The 20,557-nt window shown below is 55.1% G+C and overlaps 1 protein-coding gene across 4 annotated transcripts; it reads left to right on the top strand.

Moving 5' to 3' along the window:
- Positions 1-6: 6 nt before the first annotated feature.
- DEF8 (differentially expressed in FDCP 8 homolog) lies at positions 7-19,731 on the top strand. 4 transcript variants are annotated; one of them, XM_017871158.1, is made up of 12 exons: positions 7-399; positions 4,819-4,952; positions 5,741-5,838; positions 8,067-8,216; positions 9,528-9,669; positions 11,883-12,047; positions 12,701-12,828; positions 12,977-13,090; positions 14,666-14,746; positions 15,496-15,585; positions 15,741-15,850; positions 17,458-19,731. In XM_017871158.1, exons 2-12 carry the CDS (start codon positions 4,829-4,831, stop codon positions 17,558-17,560), a joined length of 1,305 nt encoding a protein of 434 aa, XP_017726647.1. In that variant the 5' UTR covers positions 7-399; positions 4,819-4,828; the 3' UTR covers positions 17,561-19,731. The 4 variants fall into 4 exon arrangements, with proteins under 4 accessions (XP_017726647.1, XP_017726636.1, XP_017726633.1 ...); XM_017871147.1 differs by having other exon boundaries at positions 15,451-15,585; XM_017871144.1 differs by having other exon boundaries at positions 15,445-15,585.
- The last annotated feature ends 826 nt before the right edge of the window (positions 19,732-20,557 follow it).

Raw genomic sequence — 20,557 nt, 5'->3', positions numbered from 1 at the left:
ACGGGCTGGGAGGGCGGCCCGCCCGGCGCGGGGCCTCGAGACCTCGGCCGCCCCACCCCGGGGACCCGCCGCTGCTCCGGCGTCCACACCAGCTGCGTGCGGGGCACCCGGGCGGCCCAGGGGACCTGCGTGGCTGTGTCCCCTTCCTGGGCTGCTCCGAGCCTCAGTTTCCCCATCTGTGGAATGGGGGGGTGGGACAGACCTGCCCCGCGAGGAGCCCGGGACACCAGGGTACCCCGAGCGAGCTCCTGCGGGTGTGGTAGGTGGGGGAGGCACAGTCCTGGGGTGGCTTCTCCCTGCAGCAGGTGGCGAACCCACGGCCAGGCTTCCGTGGCAAGCAGCCCTAGAGGAATGACCGTCCTGTCCCTGAGAGCCCCTGGGCCCTGGCAGGCGATCCAGGTATGGGCAGACAGGGTGCTGTTGACTCCGCACACCGCGGTGACTTCTCAGGTTCTGGGGGTGGCAGCTGCAGTGATGACACCACTTCCTGGTGGTCACACCGCGGGCAGGACGCGGGAGGCCAGCTCCATGCATCCGGAGTGTCCTGAGCTTCAGCCCAGGGTCCCTCTGTGTCCCGGAGCCCCGCCGGCTGTTCTTCTGTTTCCTTTCAGTGCTAAGTTGTGGAGTCCTCCCCATGAGAGCAATGGGCTCTAGAGGGGGGGCCGGGGGTGGCCGGACCTCAGAGCAATGGGCTCTAGAGGAGGGGCCGGGGGTGGCCAGACCTCTGCTTTCATTCTCCTACTTCCTGCCTGCTCCTTTCTGAGGCCAAGTCCGACATCTGGGTGCAGAACTGGTGGGTGAGCCTGGTGGGAAGGGCAGGCTGGCATTCTGCTCAGGGTTGGCCACTGCGGCCAGCATCCCCAGGTCAGCGTGTGGGGAGATGCTAAGGCTGTGAGGCCAAAGGCCTCCCCTCATTCATCCCCTGCCCATGCGCCAGGCCTGGGGCTGGCACTGACTCTCAGTAAATAGGCAAATAAAAGATGCCTTTTTTTCACAGCCCAGAGGAGAGCTCGTAGCCTAGAGTACAGCTGCTGGGCAGAGCAGAGGTGTCCGTGCCAGCGTGCCTGCTTTGACGCTCCTCTGGCCGTGTTTTACACAGCAGGAGGTTTCCAGGGGCTGCCCCAGGTGTAGCTCCTGCACCCTTTTTCCTGGGCTGGTCACCATATGTGACGACAGTGCCAGTCTGTTCTGAGCAGCTCTGGGCTCCTGGCTTCACTGACATCATATACAAGTCCTTAGCCCTTCCATCCACCCCAGAAAGTAGGTGTTCCCCCCGATTTATAGGCAAGAAAATGGAGAACCAGAGTCTAAATCAGGGCTGATTTATTTTTATTTATTTATTTTTATTTTTTTTGAGATGGAGTTTTGCTGTGTTGCCCAGGCTGAAGTGCAGTGGCACAATCTCAGCTCACAGCAACCTCCACCTCCCATGTTCAAGCGATTCTCTTGCCTCGGCTTCCCGAGTAGCTGGATTACAGGTGTGCACCACCATGCCCAGCTAATTTGTTTGTATTTTTAGTAGAGACAGGGTTTCACCATGTTGGTCAGGCTGGTTTTGAACTCTTGACCTCAAATGATCCACCCGCCTCAGCCTCCCAAAGTGAGCCACTATGCCCGACCATGATTCTTTTTTTTTTTTTTGTAGACGGAGCCTCGCTCTGTCCCCCAGGCTGGAGTGCAGTGGTGTGATCTCGGCTCACTGCCAGCTCTGCCTCCCAGGTTCACGCCATTCTCCCGCCTCAGCCTCCCGAGTAGCTGGGACTACAGGCACCCACCACCACGCCTGGCTTATTTTTTTATATTTTTAGTAGAGACGGGGTTTCACCATGTTAGCCAGGATAGTCTCAATCTCCTGACCTTGTGATCCGCACGCCTGGGCCTCCCAAAGTGCTGGGATTACAGGTGTGAGCCACTGTGTCTGGCTGCGCCCAGCCATGATTCTTAAAAGTAATGATACTAGGCCAGGCGTGGTGGCTCCCACCTATAATCCCAGCACTTTGGGAGGCTGAGGCAGGCAGATCACCTGAGGTTAGGTGTTCCAGACCAGCCTGGGCATCAGAGCGAGACTCCGTCTCTACAAAAAGTTAAAAAACATTAGCTGAGTATGGTGGCACACATCTGGAGTTCCAGCTACTTGGGAGGCTAATATGGGAGGACCCCTTAAGCCCAGGAGCTTGAGGCTGCAGTGAGCTATGATTGCACCACTGCACTCCCGCCTGGGTGACAGAGCAACACCCTGTCTCAAAAAAAAAAAAGTAATAATGATAAGTCGTAATCAGTATTTATTGGGTGCTTACTATGTGCTGGCCAGTGTTCTCTGAACTTAGTATTAACTACTTTAATCTTGATAATAACCCTGTATGGTACTATTGTAATCCCCATTTGAGACATGAGAGAATGGAGGCAGAGAAAGGTTTATCTACTTACCCAAGGTCACGCAGCTAGGAGCTGGCAGAGCTGGGTTTCAAGTTGGGCGTGTCTGTCTTGTTACCATGAGACTATTGGGATCATCAGTCAGAATCTTTTTTTTTTTTTTTGAGGTGGAATCTCGCTCTATTGCCCAGGCTGGAGTGCAGTGGCTCAATCTCGGCTCACTGCAGCCTCCGCCTCCCGGGTTCACGCCATTCTCCTGTCTCAGCCTCCCAAGTAGCTGGGACTACAGGCGCCCACCACCACGCCCAGCTAATTTTTTGTATTTTAGTAGAGACCATGTTGGCCAGGATGGTCTTGATCTCCTGACCTCGTGATCCACCCGCCTTGGCCTCCCAAAATGCTGGGATTACAGGTGTGAGCCACTGTGCCCGGCCCATATTTATGTAAAATTTAATAGAGATGGGTCCTCACTGCATTGGGCCTGGCCTAATGCCGTCCTCCTGCCTTGGCTGTCCAGAGTTCTGGGATTATAGGTGTGAGCTACCACACCTGGCCCGTTACTGTTATTTTCAGATAGCCCTGATTGAGTCTCTGGTTCTCCATTTTCTTGCCTATAAATCAGGGAGAACACGTACTTCCTGGGGTGGATGGAGGGGTAAGGACTTGTGTGTGTCAGTGAAGCCAGGAGCCCAGAGCCACTCAGATCTGCCTGATCTTCTCAAGCCCAGAGCATCAGAACTCTCAGTCACTTTACCAAGTGTATCTGCTGGGGAGGCTGGGAAGTTGTGCGATAAACAAAAATGAGGCTCCCCATTCAGGAAGAAGGAGGAGTGATGTTGGGACGGCCTGATTTCTCCTGTGTCTTGGGTGCTCCCTGGGAGACTGGGGAGGTCCTGGCATCGGGCGGCCGCCTCTGACTCTGTGACCCACCGAAAGTCATCAGGTAATAAGAGAAAGAGGTGGGACTGGGGCCCACACCCCTTGTGTCTTCCCGGTGCCTCCCTGTTTGGGTCCACGGGCAGCCTGTCAATGGGTGCTGGATCCTTTCAGGCTGGCGTGCAGGTGCCCAACCCACACTCCTGCCCCACAGGCACAACAGGCAGGACAGGTCCCATAGGTGGTGTGGAGTCTTGCCCAGTTGCCGGGTAGTCATGTGGAGCTGGGGTGGCCTCCTTATCCCACTGCCAGTGAGGCAACAAGTTCAAATCCCAGTTCCCCCAGGCCACAGCGTGACTCTGAGCAGAGCCGTCCCCTCTGGGCTCACCTCTCTTTCTTTTGGGAGAAGGGGCAGAGGATAAATCATAGGATTGTTTATTCTGTTTGTGAATTATTTCAGGCTGTAACAGGTGTAGTGAAAGCATAACTAACACTGATGCGGTTACTGAACAACTTTAAAAAGACACCTCCGACTTCCTATAACATCAACAGACCTTACAGCGAGCTTACTTTGTGCTCAGTCTCTGTTAACTCATTTCACCCTCACAATGGCCCATTACGGATGGGGAAATGGAGGCAGAGAGGCTAAGGAATGTGACCCAGGAAGTTATGTGGGAGGGCTGCATGCAAACTGCCTCTACTCCCACCCCAACCAAAGTCCCTTCCTCCCTGCCAGGAGCCATCAGCCCTGTGCATTCTGCAATTTTCTGAGCCTCAGGGTGGGAAAAGAGCGTTCTTGATACTTAGCTTCTGCCACGCGGAGAACTAGGCCCTTCCTGCCTGTTTCCTGGGCTCCTGAGGCACAGAGCCGTGGGCCTGGTTCAGCTCATGTTGCTCATCCCAGGATTAGAACCCAGGCCAGAGAGCCTGGATGCATTTGTGGGGGCTTCTCCGTGTGCTGGCAGGGAACCCTTCCAAGATCCCCCACTCCTGGCATGGGGAAGGTGGGCCCTGCTCACCCACATGCGGCAGAGAGGAATGGGCCCTGGCACTGTCCCCAAGTGTCCAACCCTGAGTCCTGAGACAGGGGCTGTGGTTTCAGGCTCTGACAAGGAAGCACTTTTGGTTGGGGGCCCAGGAAGGAGGAACCCATTTCTGGGAGGTCTGTCTCATAGGAGCAGGTGGATAGCAAGCTAGAGTGGGGCTGAGTGAGTATCTGGGGCTGAGGCCTAGAGAGGATCCCATAGGTAGCTCTAGGGCTGGAGCTCTGCAATGTCGGGCCAGAGGACCCTGTGCTGGGAAGGAAGATGGGCCACATGCCCTCGTGGGACCCTCATTGTCACCGTGAGCTCTTTCCAAGGCGACACCACCAGTGGGGGCCTGGGCAGGATGCAGCAGAGGTGTTTCAGGAAAAGGCTGAAGATTGAGGCTGTGGTGTGAGGACTACCCACTTTAGGGAAGTGAAAGAGGCCAGCCTCACCCCAGACACCCCAGTGTGGTTGGGGAAAGGGGATGGTCCGTGGTGAGCCTGGTACCTGGGGACTCATCCTGGCCCTGCCTGGCCCTCAGGTGGGATGCTATGGAATATGATGAGAAGCTGGCCCGGTTCCGGCAGGCGCACCTCAACCCCTTCAACAAGCAGTCTGGGCCAAGACAGCATGAGCAGGGCCCTGGGGAGGAGGCCCCGGACATCACTGCTGAAGGTGGGTGCTGGTGGGAGTCAGGGTGGGAGCTGGGCAGGTCTCTGACCGCGTACGTGGACACCCCCGTCTTCCTGCTGCCTCCTGTGCAGCCCTGACTTTCCCACGGAGCCGTCACCTGCTGGCTCTTTTCTTTTTCCCGTCTGTTCTGTGGTTTGTTTCTGTGTCCCTGCTAGAATTCACACTCCAAGAGCAGGATTTGTGCCTGACCTGTCCCCGCTGTATCCTAGGGCCCAGCACGCAGTAGGTGCCCAGAGAACACTTGCTGAGTGAGGTCAGCTGAGACCTAGTGACAGAGAGGGTAGCCGAGGGAACGTGCTCTGGGTTCCCTTGTCAGAAGGTGGCGTGAGCCTTAGAAACTGCAGATGAGGCCATCAGGGAGTGCTTGGAGCGGGGCAGCTGCAAAGACGGCCTGGAGTCAACACTGGGGTTGGTGGACTTTGCCATGTAGCCATCCAGTGGTTTTTCTGTAATCCCCACGGTCATCCATGAGGTGTCTGCCTTAGAAATGGGATGTTTCTGTCATGCTATCTCGAGGACCTTTTGGCAGTGAGTATCATTCCACCTCCTCCTTTCGAATGTCTCTTTCCTGTCTGCACAAGGCTATGGGCTCCTCTGAATGCAAACTGGACGGCGTGCAGATTCTGAGTGGTGCCCAGCTCCCACAGTGCCTCCTTTCTGTGCAGCTTCCTGAATCCCTTTCCCACTCCTGGCTATCTCAGCTCCTCCCTAGGGGATGGGAGGCAGGAGGCAGCAGCTGACCCTCCACACCTGTCCCCGTCTTCCCCTAGAGGCCCTGCCTGAGCTGCCCCCTGGGGAGCCAGAGTTCCGCTGCCCTGAACGCGTGATGGATCTCGGCCTGTCTGAGGACCACTTCTCCCGCCCTGTGGTAAGGTTTCGGATCTGGAAGGGGAGAGGGACCGAGGGAGCCCCCAAGGCAGGAAGGGCCGGGGTTTCCATGTCACTCCCTCCCAGATGGCGGGACGGCGTCCTGTGAGCTGGGGTATAGCCTCACTCCATTGTCAGGCTCAGCAGCCCCCACCTCAGCCGGGGCTCCTGGCTTTGAATCTGAGGCCTGCATGACACCACAGACGCCCACCCTCAGAGCCTGAGTGAAGGCAGGTTGAGACAGCTGGGGATTGGGGTTCGTGAACCTGGGGCTTCTCCTATCCCCTGAGCTCCATGTCTTCATGAAGCAAATGTGCAGAGAGTCGGTTCCCTCTGGGGTCCTTGAGGTCCTATAGACTTGCCGAGAGTCAGGGTGTGGGAGGTAAGGGGGAAGCCGCTTGTCTTCCTCCTACTGACCAGTCAGTATTACAGGGCCACTCTTGTTTGTTCTGTATTTTGTTCCATGGAAGCCTTGTGTTGAAGAAGAAAAGGGGGAGGCTATAATGATTTTTTTAAAAAGTTTGAGGCTGGGCGCGGTGGCTCACACCTGTAATCCCAGCACTTTGTGAGGCCGAGGCGGGCGGATCACCAGGTCAGGAGATTGACGCCATCGTGGCTAACACGGTGAAACCCGGTCTCTACTAAAAAACAGAAAAAATTAGCCCGGTGTGGTGGCGGGTGCCTGTCGTCCCAGCTACTCGGGAGGCTGAGGCAAGAGAATGGCATGAACCCGGGAGGCGGAGCTTGCAGTGAGCCGAGATTGGACCAGTGCACTCCAGCCTGGGCAACAGAACGAGACTCCGTCTCAAAAAAAAAGTTTGAAGACCTTTTATTTTTGTGCAAACCATCTCCAACTTTTGAGGGAAACATTACAGTAACATTGAAATGTAACTTTGAAATGATTTGGGCCAGGCACGGTGGCTCATGTCTGTAATCCCAGCACTTTAAGGTAGGCAGATCACCAGGTCAGGAACAAGACCATCCTGGCTAACATGGTGAAACCCCATCTCTACTAAAAATACAAAAAATTAGCCAGGTGTGGTGGCAGGTGCCTGTAGTCCCAGCTACTCAGGAGGCTGAGGCAGGAGAATCGTTTGAACCTGGGAGGCGGAGGTTGCAGTGGGCCGAGATCGCGTAGCTGCACCGCTCCAGCCTGGGCGACAGAGCAGGACTCCGTCTCAAAAAAAAAAAGAGAGACTTCATATGCGTGTTTCGTGTCTTTTTTTTTTTCTTTTTCTTGAGATAAGGTCTCTCTCTCTGTTGCCCCTGATCTGGAGTACAGTGGCGTGATCATGGCTCACTGCAGCCTTGACCTCCTGGGCTCAAGTGATCCTCCCACCTCAGCTTCCTGATTAGCTGAGACTACAGGTGTGCACTACAATGCTCAGATAATTTTCAATTTTGTTTATAGACACGGGGTCTTGCTTTGTTGCCCAGGCTGGTCTCAGGCTCCTTAGCTCAAGTGATCCACCCACCTCCGCCTCCCAAAGTGCTGGCATTATAGGTGTGACCCACTGCACTCAGCTTGTTTCGTGTATTACAACATTTTGAGCACTTCCTTTAGGCCACAGACTGAGCTGCAAGGGGGAGGGGAGGGTGCCACCTCCCCTTTGCCTGGGTCTCAGAGCCCAGCAGCCTGGAGGAGGAGGATGGCTCCTGAGGGCAGGATCCAGGCCCCCAGCTCTGAGACCTGATCCCGTCTTCCCCAGGAGCACCAGAGTGTTCTGAGTCTGGGGCCTTGCTGGGCCCTGAGCCCCCTGGTCATTATGTGGCGAAAGCAGCCGGAAGTGCTGGGACTGGCTCTTGGCATCTGCCTGGGCTTGGCAGTTAAGCTGGAGGCCACTTACTCTCCTTCACAACAGCAAATGTCATTTCTCTAGCTTTCCTCCAAGAGGAAACTCTTCAGAAGTAAGTGAAGTGATGTAACAAAAAAAGCATCTGGATTTCTCAAAGAAGGAAGTTGTCTTTTGAAAAGCATCTTTCAAACATTAGATTTTCAGAGGCCCGTGGGCAGACAGGTCGGGCTGGGACTGTGCAGCACCAGGTGGACCTTGACTGTGCTGCCACCTTTCCTGTCCTTGAGCAAGTCCTCGGTGCCCTCTGGCTTCAGTTTCCTTCTCTGGGTGAGGGGTGTCGGGGTCTGCTCTGGGCCTGTCTCGGCAGATGGGCCTTAACAGGGAGATCCTGCAGGGTGGGTATTTGACTGCCCCCGCCCCCCAACCCGGGCAGGGTCTGTTCCTGGCCTCTGACGTCCAGCAGCTGCGGCAGGCGATCGAGGAGTGCAAGCAGGTGATTCTGGAGCTGCCCGAGCAGTCCGAGAAGCAGAAGGATGCCGTGGTGCGTCTCATCCACCTCCGGCTGAAGCTCCAGGAGCTGAAGGTGGGTGTGGGGCCACCCCACCGTGGGGCAGCCTGGGGCCGAGGCCAGGACTGTGGAACCAGGAGGACCCTGCAGCCTCTGGATCCCTCTCAGGTGGTGGTCTCCCTCTCGGCCACAGGGGCTGAAGTAGAAAGGCTCCAGACAGGCAAGGTGGAAGACGGGCCCTCACCCCACGGCGGGAAGTTTCCCTGTTAGTCTAGACCCTCCTGTTGGAAGGAACAGAAACCCAACCTTAAGTAGCTTAAAGCAGAAAGAAAAATGTATTTTCTTGGTGACTGGAAGGTCCTCCAATGTCAGGAATCTTGCTGTCTCCCAACTCGACTTTCTGTGTCTGATCCAGCCTCAGGTAGGCTTTCCAAAACTGTGCGGTGGCAGAGATGGTCCCGGCAACCACACCTTGCTTTCCAGCAGCCGAGCCTCCTGTGCAGATGACAGCTGCCTTTTCTCAGTGGTCATAGCAGGAACCTCAGGCCTGACTTTCATTGGCCAGTCCTGGGCCCACCCCTGACCTGATGACGGTGACTGATTGGCCAGTTCTGGGTCGTGTGCCCACCCCTTACCCAATGACAGTGGCTGATTGGCTAGTTCTGGGCTGTGTGCCTACCCACTGAGGCAAGAGGGTGAGCTGAGTTCCTCCCTGAGTGAGCCACATGACCTGGACAAGGACGGGTGGTGTCTTGAAGGTGACAACAAAAGACGGTGGGGGCCCCAGGCCACAGATGTTCCTGATGCAGTCCTTGGATCTGTGTGTGCTTTGGCCTGGGTGCCCTGTGTGCCCTGTGCTGATTCATGAGTCCCTGGGAATGCAGAAAGTAGAATATTCATGAGGAAATAGGTAAATTGGTGGTAACAAAAAACCCCAAAACATAGTGGCTTAGAGAAGATGTGTTCGTTTCCTCACATAAAAATCCCATGGGTGGTCTGGGGCCCCTATGGCAGCTAATGGTGTTGGAGAGGGCCTCCTTTTCCATTGCCCTGCACCTAACCAGCAGAAAGCGGGAGGGGCAGAGAGGCCGCGTCGCTCCTGCTCACATGCCCGTGGCCCAGCGCAATCCCACACAGCACGTCGCTGCAAGGGATGCTGGGAAAGGTAGCAAGGGATGCTGGGAAAGGTAGCATGTGACCTTGGTGGTGCTTGTCCAGCTGATCATTGTTTACTGTGAAAGGGAGAAAAGGGACGTGGCATTATGCTGAAACTCACAATCTCTGCTCTAAATGGTGCGTGGAAGAAATAAGCTGAGGGGCTTGTGCGAAGGGAAAGGAACTTCAGCCCAGCTCACCTGTGACCCCTCCCTGACTCACCCTCTGCAGGACCCCAATGAGGATGAGCCAAATATCCGAGTGCTCCTTGAGCACCGCTTCTACAAGGAGAAGAGCAAGAGTGTCAAGCAGACCTGTGACAAGTGTAACACCATCATCTGGGGGCTCATCCAGACCTGGTACACCTGCACAGGTGGGCCGAGACCCAGATGAGGAGTGAGGAATGAGAGACTCCGCTGGGCTCACGTTCAGATCTGAGCTGTCCAGTGTGGTGGTCACTAGCCAAATGTGGCCAAAGTTAAATTAACTAAATATACATTTCCTCAGTTGTACTGCCTGCATCGAACAGTGCTGTTCTGGATGAGAATTAAACTAGTGAATTACATGGTGTGTCAGTTTGTACAGTGAAGAAAAAGGGAAAGGAACTAGCACGTGTTAAGGTAAAGCGAATGTGACTTTAGGGCAGAATGTAAAGGCATCACGTGACTTTTTTTTTTTTGAGACGGAGTCTTGCTCTGTCGCCCGGGCTGGAGTGCAGTGGCCGGATCTCAGCTCACTGCAAGCTCCGCCTCCCGGGTTCATGCCATTCTCCTGCCTCAGCCTCCGAAGTAACTGGGACTACAGGCTCCTGCCACCACGCCTGGCTAATTTTTTGTATTTTTAGCTAGAGAACAGGGTTTCACTGTTTCGCCATCAGGATGGTCTCGGATCATCCCTGGACCTCGTGATCCGCCTGCCTGGCCTCCAAAGTGCTGGCTGATGACATGGCATGAGCCCCAGTGCCCGGCCGGCATCAATGTGACTTGTTTTTTTTTTTTTTTTTTGAGACGGATCTTTGCTCTGCACCCAGGGCTGGAGTGCAGTGGGCCCGGCTCTCTCAGCTCACTGCAAGCTCGCCTCCCGGGTCACGCGATTCTCCTGTCTCAGCCTCCCGAGTACTGCTACAGGCACCCGCCCTCGGTCGCTGGGCATAGTTTTTTGGTATATTTTAGTAGAGACAAGGGTTTGCACCAGTATTAGCCGGTGGGTCTCGATCTTCCTGCTCGTGATCCGCCGCCCGTCTCGGCTTCCCAAAGTGCTGGGATTACAGGCTTGAGCCACCGGGCCTGGCCCATCATGTGACTTTTAAGCAAAAACTTCAAGGTCAGGGAACAAGCCAAGAGAATATCTAGGGAGGAATGTTCTGGTGGGGGCAGCCGTGTGTGCAAAGTCTGAGGGGCAACTCCGTGGTTGATATGTCCGGTGCCTTGAGGAGAGGCAGAGATCCAGGTGTGGCTGCAGCTCTGTGTCAGGGGAGGTGAGCTCAGGGGTGGTCAGGGCTTTTCTTTAAGTGCAGTGGGGGCCACAAGTGGGTGCTGGACATACTTGGGCTTTAATAGGTTACCCTGCCTGCTGATTGAGCTTGGACTGAAGAGGGAGGTGACTGAGGAGAGGAGGATGACTCTGATTGGGTTGGGACAGGTGGTGGGAGTAAGGAGTATCTAAGTGCAGTGCCAGCTGAAGGTTTGGAAACGGAAAGTAACAGATGAGAAAATTGTCTGACTGGGTGCGGTGGCCCTCACCTGTAATCCTAGGGCTTTCAGATGCAAAGATGGGAGGATCACTTGAGCCCTGGAGTTCGAGGCTGCAGTGAGCTCTGACTGCACCACTGAACTCCAGCCTGGGCAACAGAGCAAGACCTTGTCTCTTAAAAAGTACAAAACAAAACAAACAAAAAACAGAGAGATAGAAACCTATCAGAGTAACTCATGATATTTAAGGGTGGAGCTGCTGAAACAGATGGGAAGCTGAGGGGCTTGGGAGGGAGGGTGGGGTTTCGTTTGTTCCATTTGGACAGGTTGGGTCTGGCGTTGGGAGTGGCAGGTTGGCACTGGACACGTGAGACAAGTTGGAGGACAAGGTCTGGGCCACCTTTGGGGCAAGGCTCGGGCCAGGGACAAGAGGATCTTTGAGGTTCTAAGGCTTCCCTTGGTGCCAGGAGGTCTTAGATTGATCTGGGCCTCGGAATGGAACCCATGGGGAGGGGGCAGGCCAGCTGAGGGTGGCCTGGGCTGCAGGTGCACCCTTCCCCCCCTTTTTTTTTTTGAGACGGAGTCTCGCTCTGTCACCCAGGCTAGAGTGCAATGGCATGATCTCAGCTCACCGCAAGCTCCACCTCCTGGGTTTACGCCATTCTCCTGCCTCAGCCTCCCAAGTAGCTGGGACTACAGGCGCCCGCCACCTCGCCTGGCTAGTTTTTTGTATTTTTTAGTAGAGACGGGGTTTCACCATGTTAGCCAGGATGGTCTCGATCTCCTGACCTCGTGATCCGCCCGTCTCGGCCTTCCAAAGTGCTGGGATTACAGACGTGAACCACTGCGCCCGGCCCCTTCCCACGTTTGAGAAGCATGTGTCCCTCCACTCTAGGGTGTTATTACCGCTGTCACAGCAAGTGCTTGAACCTCATCTCCAAACCCTGTGTGAGCTCCAAAGTCAGCCACCAAGCGGAATACGAACTGAACATCTGTCCTGAGACAGGGCTGGACAGCCAGGATTACCGCTGTGCCGAGTGCCGGGCACCCATCTCTCTGCGTGAGTGGTGGCAGGGAGAGAAGAGGGTGAGGGAGCTGTTCCTGGCAGGGGAGCTGGGTGCACAGGTGTGTAAGGACACATAGGTCAGACAGCTGAGTGAGGCCCTGGGGCAGTCCCTGCTTGTTATCCTTGGGAAGTGATAAGGGTCTGTTGCTGCCATTTTTTCATTTCTCACTGAAGCAGACTGAGGTTCCAGGCATTCTGTAACTCGCCCCGATCACTGAGGAGCACCTGGAGGGCTGGGACCCAGCCTCCGCCTTCCTGTGTGAAAGCCTCCTAGACGGGGACCGGGGAGAAGTCACACAGCACAGAAAGTCTAGACGGGGACCGGGGAGAAGTCACGCAGTTGTCATGCACGTGCGTGTCAGCTCTTTTTTCTAGAGAGTTGCTGGTGTTAATTCATGAAGTCTCTGCCGCAGTCCTACACTGAGGCCCTGTTTATATCCCATTTTACTGATGAGAAAACAGGTCAGTGAGACGCTGGGACTGCCTGAGATCTTGTGACTGAGGATAGGATGAGTCAGGAGGGAACCCTTGGCCTGGCTGGCTCTCTCCCTGAGGGTTGTGGTCCATGGGAGGACAGACCATGAGGCTGGAAAGCTGAGTGGGGCTTTGGTGAGGCAGGGACACTCATGGCCCCTCTGACCCTGCAGGGGGTGTGCCCAGTGAGGCCAGGCAGTGTGACTACACCGGCCAGTACTACTGCAGCCACTGCCACTGGAACGACCTGGCTGTCATCCCTGCACGCGTGGTGCACAACTGGGACTTTGAGCCTCGAAAGGTGGGAGTTGGAAGGTGGGGGCATCCCACTGGGGAGGGAGAGGAGGAAGGAAGATGGGGGTGTGGAGCCGTTGTACCCCGGGGTGTGTGCTGCTGGCTGCACGGGCCCTGGGTGGGTGTGAGAGGTGTCACCCGGCCATGCCTCGCAGGTATCTCGCTGCAGCATGCGCTACCTGGCGCTGATGGTGTCTCGGCCCGTGCTCAGGCTCCGGGAGATCAACCCTCTGCTGTTCAACTACGTGGAGGAGCTGGTGGAGATTCGCGTGAGGCTGGAGCCCTGGAGTGGGGGGCAGGGGCGCCGTGTCAGATGGGCCCTAGGGCTGGGCCAGTACCCTCTTCTCCTCTGGGCCATGGGAGGTTCTGAGTAGAGGAGGGAGGCCACCTGCTTAGGGTCAGCTGGGCACCGTGGCTGCCCTTTTGGTTGAAGATGCTGGAACCGTGTCCAGTAGTGATCTGATACCAGGCAAGAACGCAATATTAAATTTTCTAATAGCCACGTTAAAAAAGTAAAAAGAGCTGGGTGCGGTGACTCACGTCTGTAATCCCAGCACTTTGGGAGGCCGAGGTGGGTGGATCAGTTGAGGTCAGGAGTTCGAGACAAGCCTGACCAGCATGGTGAAACTCCATCTCTACTAAAAATACAAAATTAACCAGGTGTGGTGGCGCACGCCTGTATCCCAGCTACTCGTGAGGCTGATGCAGGAGAATCACTTTAACCCGGGAGGCGGAGGTTGTTGTGAGCCGAGATCATGCCACTGCACTCCAGCCTGGGCAACAAAAGTGAAACTCTGTCTCAAAGTAAAAAGAAATAAGTGAAGTTAATTTTAATAGTATATTTTATTTAGCCCAGTATATCCAAAATATTATTTCAACATGAAATCAATGTACATTTTTGAGATATTTACATTGTTTTTTTTTTTTTGAGATGGAGTCTCGCTCTGTCGCCCAGGCTGGAGTGCAATGGCATGATCTCGGTTCACTGCAAGCTCCGCCTCCCAGGTTCACACCATTCTCCTGCCTCAGCCTCCCGAGTAGCTGGGACTACAGGCACCCGCCACCTCGCCCAGCTAGTTTGTTTGTATTTTTTAGTAGAGACGGGGTTTCACCGCGTTAGCCAGGATGGTCTCAATCTCCTGACCTTGTGATCCACCTGCCTCGGCTTCCCAAAGTGCTGGGATTACAGGCGTGAGCCACTGCGCCCGGCCAAGATATTTACATTCTTTTTCTTTTTGTGCCATGTCTTTGGCTCTAGCATGTGTCCTCTGCTGAGTCGCACTGTAGGGCAGCCACTTCCATGTGCTCCATGGCTGTGCATGGCTGGGGGCCACTCTCTTAGCCAGCAGTGAGGGAGGAGGTAGGGCGGGAGCCGAGGGCAGACGGGAGCTGCAGCCCTGGCAGGACGTGACGGTGTCTCACGCGAGGTGGTGAAAGGAGTCAGGTCCCATTTTACCCAGGAGGAAACTGTGGCAGCAAGTTGAGTTGCCAAGGCCAGGGCTGGGGAGGCAACTGGGATTTCTCTGGAACTTTGGCTTGGTCCTGAGGCTGCTGGCTCCTAGACAGTTGTCTGCCTGTGGGGCTGGGTGAGGGCAGAGGGAACGGAGGGTTTTCTGGGCCATGGTAAGCGAGCCTCACGGTCCTGCCGAGCCCGGGAGCTGTGATTTTGGGCTTTGGTGAAGCACTCAGATCTCAGCCCATCGTGGGGAACCAACCACTCCTGGCCCTGTCGTGGCCCCGGGTGTGAGGCGAGACGTCTGAGAGCAGGGCTCCCTGTGAGTCCCACACAGGGGCAGCCCTGTGTCCTGGCTGAGGAGGCCTGCCTGCTCCCGCCTTGTTTGCAGAAGCTGCGCCAGGACATCCTGCTCATGAAGCCATACTTCATCACATGCAGGGAGGCCATGGAGGCTCGTCTGTTGCTGCAGGTCAGACTGCCAGCGGGACTGGCGCCCGATGGGAAGTGCAGCCAGGGCAGTGAGGCACCTCTGGCTCAGGTCTTTTCCAGACAGCTTGTGCATGGAGTGCCTTTAGCAGAGGGTCTCCTCACCATGGTCCCGAGGAACAAAGCAAACAGGCGTTCAGCCCACGAACGAGTTCTCCCATTAGTTCAGTTCGGGAAACCTGTAGCCTTTCTGTGAATCTCCATAGGGTGGGTCCAGCCCAGCCCTCCTCAGGCCGATTGACCACAAAAACAATTTTCAAGGTTCATCTAATCATTTATTCAACAGATACAGATGTTCTAGATTCTGGAACAGTGAACGAAAAGGCAGTAAGGCTTGTCCTTAGAGAGTGCCTTTCAAGTAGGAAAGACAAGAAAAATAAGTTGTGTGTTGGCGTGGTGAGCTGTGTGACAAGACAGAAGGAAGGGTGGGGAACACGGGGATGCAGTGTGGCTGGGAGGGGCTGCACTGGGGAGTGGACCCGGCTACACGGGTCAGGAAATGTGGCCCAGGTCCATCTTCCTCTGTTGGCTTCCTGGGGCTCCTGGATTCTCCTGGGGCCCAGACCCTTCTGTAGCTCGTTTCTCTGTGGACACCCGGGCCCTGACCACTGGAGCGACCATGGGTGGGCAGTGGGAGGGGCCCTCCCCAGTGCAGGGGTCACAGCTGCTGGGACTTGGCAGCTCCAGGATCGGCAGCATTTTGTGGAGAACGACGAGATGTACTCTGTCCAGGACCTCCTGGACGTGCATGCTGGCCGTCTGGGCTGCTCGCTCACTGAGATCCACACGCTCTTCGCCAAGCACATCAAGCTGGACTGCGAGGTGGGCCTCTGCCCGAGGGCCGCTTTTCTCCAACCCCAGCCCTGAGGGGGGATTGGCAGGAGAAGCAGCCCAGCCCAGTGTGTCCCTGGCCTTGGAGTGCCCAGAGGGGCTGGCACTGACATGCTCGTGCCCCAACCCCACACTGTTCCCCCCAGCGGTGCCAGGCCAAGGGCTTCGTGTGTGAGCTCTGCAGAGAGGGCGATGTGCTGTTCCCGTTCGACAGCCACACGTCTGTGTGCACTGACTGCTCTGCCGTCTTCCACAGGTGGGTGTGGCCTGCACCCTGCACTCAGGGGCTGGGGCTCTGCCCTGTCCTCTGGGGAGCTGCCCCTTGGCCTCCGGTAGGATGATGCCATGGGAGCTGGCACTGCTACCCCGAGAGAGGGGAGACGTAAAGACTCTGACTCATAGGGCCTTTGCTGACCCTGAGATACGAAGTCAGACCCTGATGTCTGTGACTAAATGAGAAGTTCCCTTAGGAGCAGCACCTGGGGGATGAGGGGGCTGCCCCTTCCCAGGGCCATCCCGGACCAGCCCCTGAAACTCCAGCTTGGTCTTGGATGTGTTCATAGCATCCCAGCTGCTCCCTGTCTTCACTAGGATTGAAGTCACTCTTTCAGGGTTAGTATAGGCTAGAGATTCCCAAACTTATAGTTCCTGTCACCTTTTAATGTCTCAGTAATTTTTTCAAAGTGTTTCTAAGCCAAAATAAATTCCTGGCGGGGCGCGGTGGCTCAAGCCTGTAATCCCAGCACTTTGGGAGGCCGAGACGGGCGAATCACAAGGTCAGGAGATGGAGACCATCCTGGCTAACTTGGTGAAACCCCGTCTCTACTAAAAAATACAAAGAACTAGCCGGGCGAGGTGGCGGCGCCTGTAGTCCCAGCTACTGGGGAGGCTGAGGCAGGAGAATGGCATAAACCCAGGAGGCGGAGCTTGCAGTGAGCTGAGATCCGGCCACTGCACTCCAGCCTGGGCCACAGAGTGTGACTCCGTCTCAAAAAAAAAAAAAGAAATTCCTAACACTTTGATTTATTAAGTACTTATGCTCTCGTTGTTTTTTTTCCTAGCCACTAGACCAACAGGGAAAAATATTTATGTTCAAACAACTTTAGAAGTACTTATATCCTAAAGATTCAGTGGCTCTTTGGAAAAATAGTATACACAAATTAGAAGAAAAACATTTTAATTTCATTCTTCAGTAAGTATGATTACTTACTCATGATACGAGCGCACCTTTTGGGCCCCGCACATCTTCCAGACCTGGAATCAGAGGGAACACTCCCCTGCAGTTTCTGTCCCCTGATTTTTGCCTGGAATTTGCTACTTTTCATAGCAACTGCTGAAATCCCAGCTCTACAGAGCTACGGGGTCACACAGATGGGACTGTGGCAGAAACTAAGGTTGAGACTGACTGACTTGAGCTAGTCGTTTGCTCAGTGTCTGACAGATGTTAATTACTACTGTGTTCTGTTTAAAAGTTTGAACTAGGCTGCAGTGCCCCAGGGTTCCCTGATGCACAGTTTGGGAGCCAGGGGAGGTGCCAGGCACACTGGGATAGGAACAGCTGGGAATCGTGAGGAAGGGCTCTGAGTCTGGCGTGGCTTACCGGGCTCAGCCCCTCAGCTGTGTGAACTGGGACCTGTGTGGTCGGGGGATAGCAGGGAGCGTGAGGACCCCCTGGAGGTCCACATCTGCACGCCGGTAAGCGCTCTGCACACGGCCATACAGTCATTTGCATCTGGGTGCAGACCCCGATTCTGCCCTTTGGTAGTGGCTGTAGAGGGGATGACAGGAGCTGATCTAGGATGCTTCGGGGCTTCAGTGCTGGAGTTTCCTGTGCAGAGAGCCCCAATCTGTTTCTGCCCCCAGGGACTGCTACTACGACAACTCCACCACGTGCCCCAAGTGTGCCCGGCTCAGCCTGAGAAAGCAGTCGCTCTTCCAGGAGCCAGGTCCCGACGTGGAGGCCTAGCACTGAGGAAGAGTGCTGGGCACCCTGCCTGGCCCGCTGGGACCCACCCTGCCAACGTCAAGTTGTTCGTCCTGCTCTGGAGACCCCTGGGGTGTGGCCCCTGGACCCCTCCACCCCTGCTGGGTGGGCAGTGTCGAGGACCGAGGGGGTGGGTAGTGTCAGGGACCGTTGTCTCCCAGGTGCTTGCTGGGACTCGGGGCGGCCGCACCTGGGTGTGCTGCTGTGAGGGGTCCTTGCGTGGCCCCCATCCTTCCCCCAATGGGCAGGGAGTTGGGGGGACATCTCACCTCCCCCATGGCACAGAACCTTCCACACCCCTGAACCAGGGCATCTGGGCCCTAGAGATTCCACAGCTCCCGTCCTGGCCACCCTGGAAACTCATCAGGCCAAGACCCCAAGAGAGCTGCAGAGGAGTGTTGAGTAACACCTGAGGCTGTGGCTGCACACACCGAGGAGTGTTGCGTAACACTTGAGGCTGTGGCTGCACACACAGAGGAGTGTTGAGTAACACCTGAGGCTGTGGCTGCACACACCCCACCAAGGGCTGGGTCTCACCTGCGGTGGGGTTTCGGCTCTGCCTGGAGGCTCTATCCCTTTCAGCCACTCGTCGCCTTGGGGACTTCTGGTTGTCCCCAGCTGAGGCTGTTCACAGTTGTCACCTGTAGACCTGCCTCTACCCTGGCCTGAGATTCAAAGGCCTCATTGGGTGGTCAGTTCAGTGGGGTTACCTGTTGTTTCTGTACAGCAGCAGGGAAGGAGGCCATGGAGCTTTTCCCTGCTGGGCACTCCTGCCTTGGCCCAGCTCCTTTCCTGGTGCTCCAAGCTAGGAGGCCGTGGCCCCAGCCTGAGGAGGGTGTCCTGGCCTCCAGGTGTGGAGCAGGGACTGTGTACTGTGGGAGGTTTCAGTTAGGCGATGGGATCCTACAGGGGTCTGATGGCATTTCTTGGAACCAGATTTGCCTGAGGAACTCTGTCCTGCTGCCTGTGGAGGGCTCTAGATAGCTCGGAAATGACCAGCCAGTGGCCTTTTGTTTGGGGGCCTGAGGTCAAGAGCTGAGAGTATTTGCTCGACAGCCCATTCAGGAAGATCAGGGCAGGGGCGTGTGGGAGGTCCCTCACTCCACAGGACAGAGGCCCCTGGACAGCAGAGGAAAACTACAGCTCTGGGTGAGGGGACACTTGGCTTTGGTGTTTGCACTTTACAGATCCTGCGGTCCACGAGGGGCCTCAGGAGAGGACATGTCAGGACATGGCTTCCCAGCCTTTTACCTTGGGAAGTGGGGGTGCTCCTGTCTGTCCTTTTCCCCCACACCCTGGACTGCACTTGGCTGTTGGTGCACATGGTTGGCACACATGGTGGGCAGAGAATGTCACTGCTTGGATATTTGTCCCCTTTGACTAGGAAGCCCAAGAGGAGACACCTCAGCCAGCAGAAAGGCCACCCAGCTCACTGGCTCATTCCAGGAGCGGGAGAGGTGGCAGGGTCTCCTCTTTGCCCTCCGTCATCAGGAAGGGGATGGTGTCCTCTTCCGACTGTGGTGGCTTTAGGCAAGGTTCTTACTGTCTGCTCTGCCTCGGTTTCCCCATCTGGAAAATGGGGGCAGGGGTACTGACCTACCTCAGGTGGCAAGGTGAGCAGGGAACATGTTGGAGTCCTTTAGAGAGTGTGATGTGAGGTTGGATCAACAGTGTGGGTTCCTGTCCTGCTTCCCCTTCCTCTTTGGGGCTGAGGAGGGGGTTAAAGGCCAAATGCTGTTTCCCAACACCCCGAAGTCTGCACACGTCTCATGAATGCATCACACTTCTGTCATATGGATATTAGCCATTCCGAAATCTGTGTAATCAACTTCACATTATTCAAGTTACAAATCACTGTGTCCATAGAAAAACTATGCTGGCATTTGCTGGACAAAGGGTTGGCCCCTTTTATTTTTACCTGCCACCCAGCATCTTCCCCACCTGCCCCTTCTGGGTGACACAGTCTGTAAACAGAATCATGTATAGGTCTTTGTCTGAGTCTGTAGCACAGCAGGAAAAGCCCAGCAAGGACCCAGTTTGCACCGCCAGCACCCACACCATGGGTGGTCCCACAGCACGGGACCAAGCTGGCCTGAGGGATGCCCAGTTGTAACAATGCTGCTGTCACTGTCTCATTAAATATATGTCCTTTCGCCTGGTGTGTGTGTGGTGAATTGGGGACAAAGTAAGAGAAATTGGTTTGTTGACATACAAGCCATTTGCAGGCTTAGGAAAGAGCTTTTGCCATCCAGTGGGATTGAATGTACTATGGTGTGAGGTGAAATAACATGTCCTGATCGGTTGAGAGAACGACCTGTGGTGGTGTCACACAGACTTGTTGAACATCTCTGGGCTTAAGCTGTTCTCCGGCCTCCGCCTCCCAAGTAGCTGGGACTACAGGTGCATGCCACCACACCCAGCTAATTTTTTGTATTTTTAGTAGAGACAGTTTTACCATGTTGGCTAGGCTGGTCTCAAACTCCTGGCCTCAGGTGATCTGCCTGCCTCGGCCTCCCAAAGTGCTGGGATTACAGGCGTGAGCCATGGCGCCTGGCCAGGCATCAGTTTTTCTCAGTGTCAGATGTCCTTCCAAAAGGGCATTCCCACCGGCAGTGTATGACAATGTCCATTACCCTATAGCCTCAACAGCAGATTGTGTGGTCATACCTTTCAATGCAGTGTGAGAAATGTCTATTTGTCATTTTAATTTGCATTTCTCTAATCATGAGTGAGGTCAAACTTCTCATATGTTTCAGGATCTAATTTATTTATGAATTATGTGCCCATTTTTTCGATTGGGTTCTTGGTATTTTTTCTTCTTAATCTTCTGAGTTTCTCACATATTGGGGATATTAGCCTGTTATTTGTGAGATGTAAATATTTTCTTTATGAATTGCCATTTGACTTTGTGGTATTTTCTTTCCTATGGCAAAGTTTTATTTTGCTTACATTTTTTTTTTTTTTTTTTTTTTTTTTTTT

This window comes from Rhinopithecus bieti, unplaced genomic scaffold, assembly GCF_001698545.2.
Source record: "Rhinopithecus bieti isolate Rb0 unplaced genomic scaffold, ASM169854v2 scaffold_1037, whole genome shotgun sequence".
NCBI lineage: Eukaryota > Metazoa > Chordata > Mammalia > Primates > Cercopithecidae > Rhinopithecus > Rhinopithecus bieti.
This window is presented reverse-complemented; position numbering and strand designations above follow the sequence as displayed.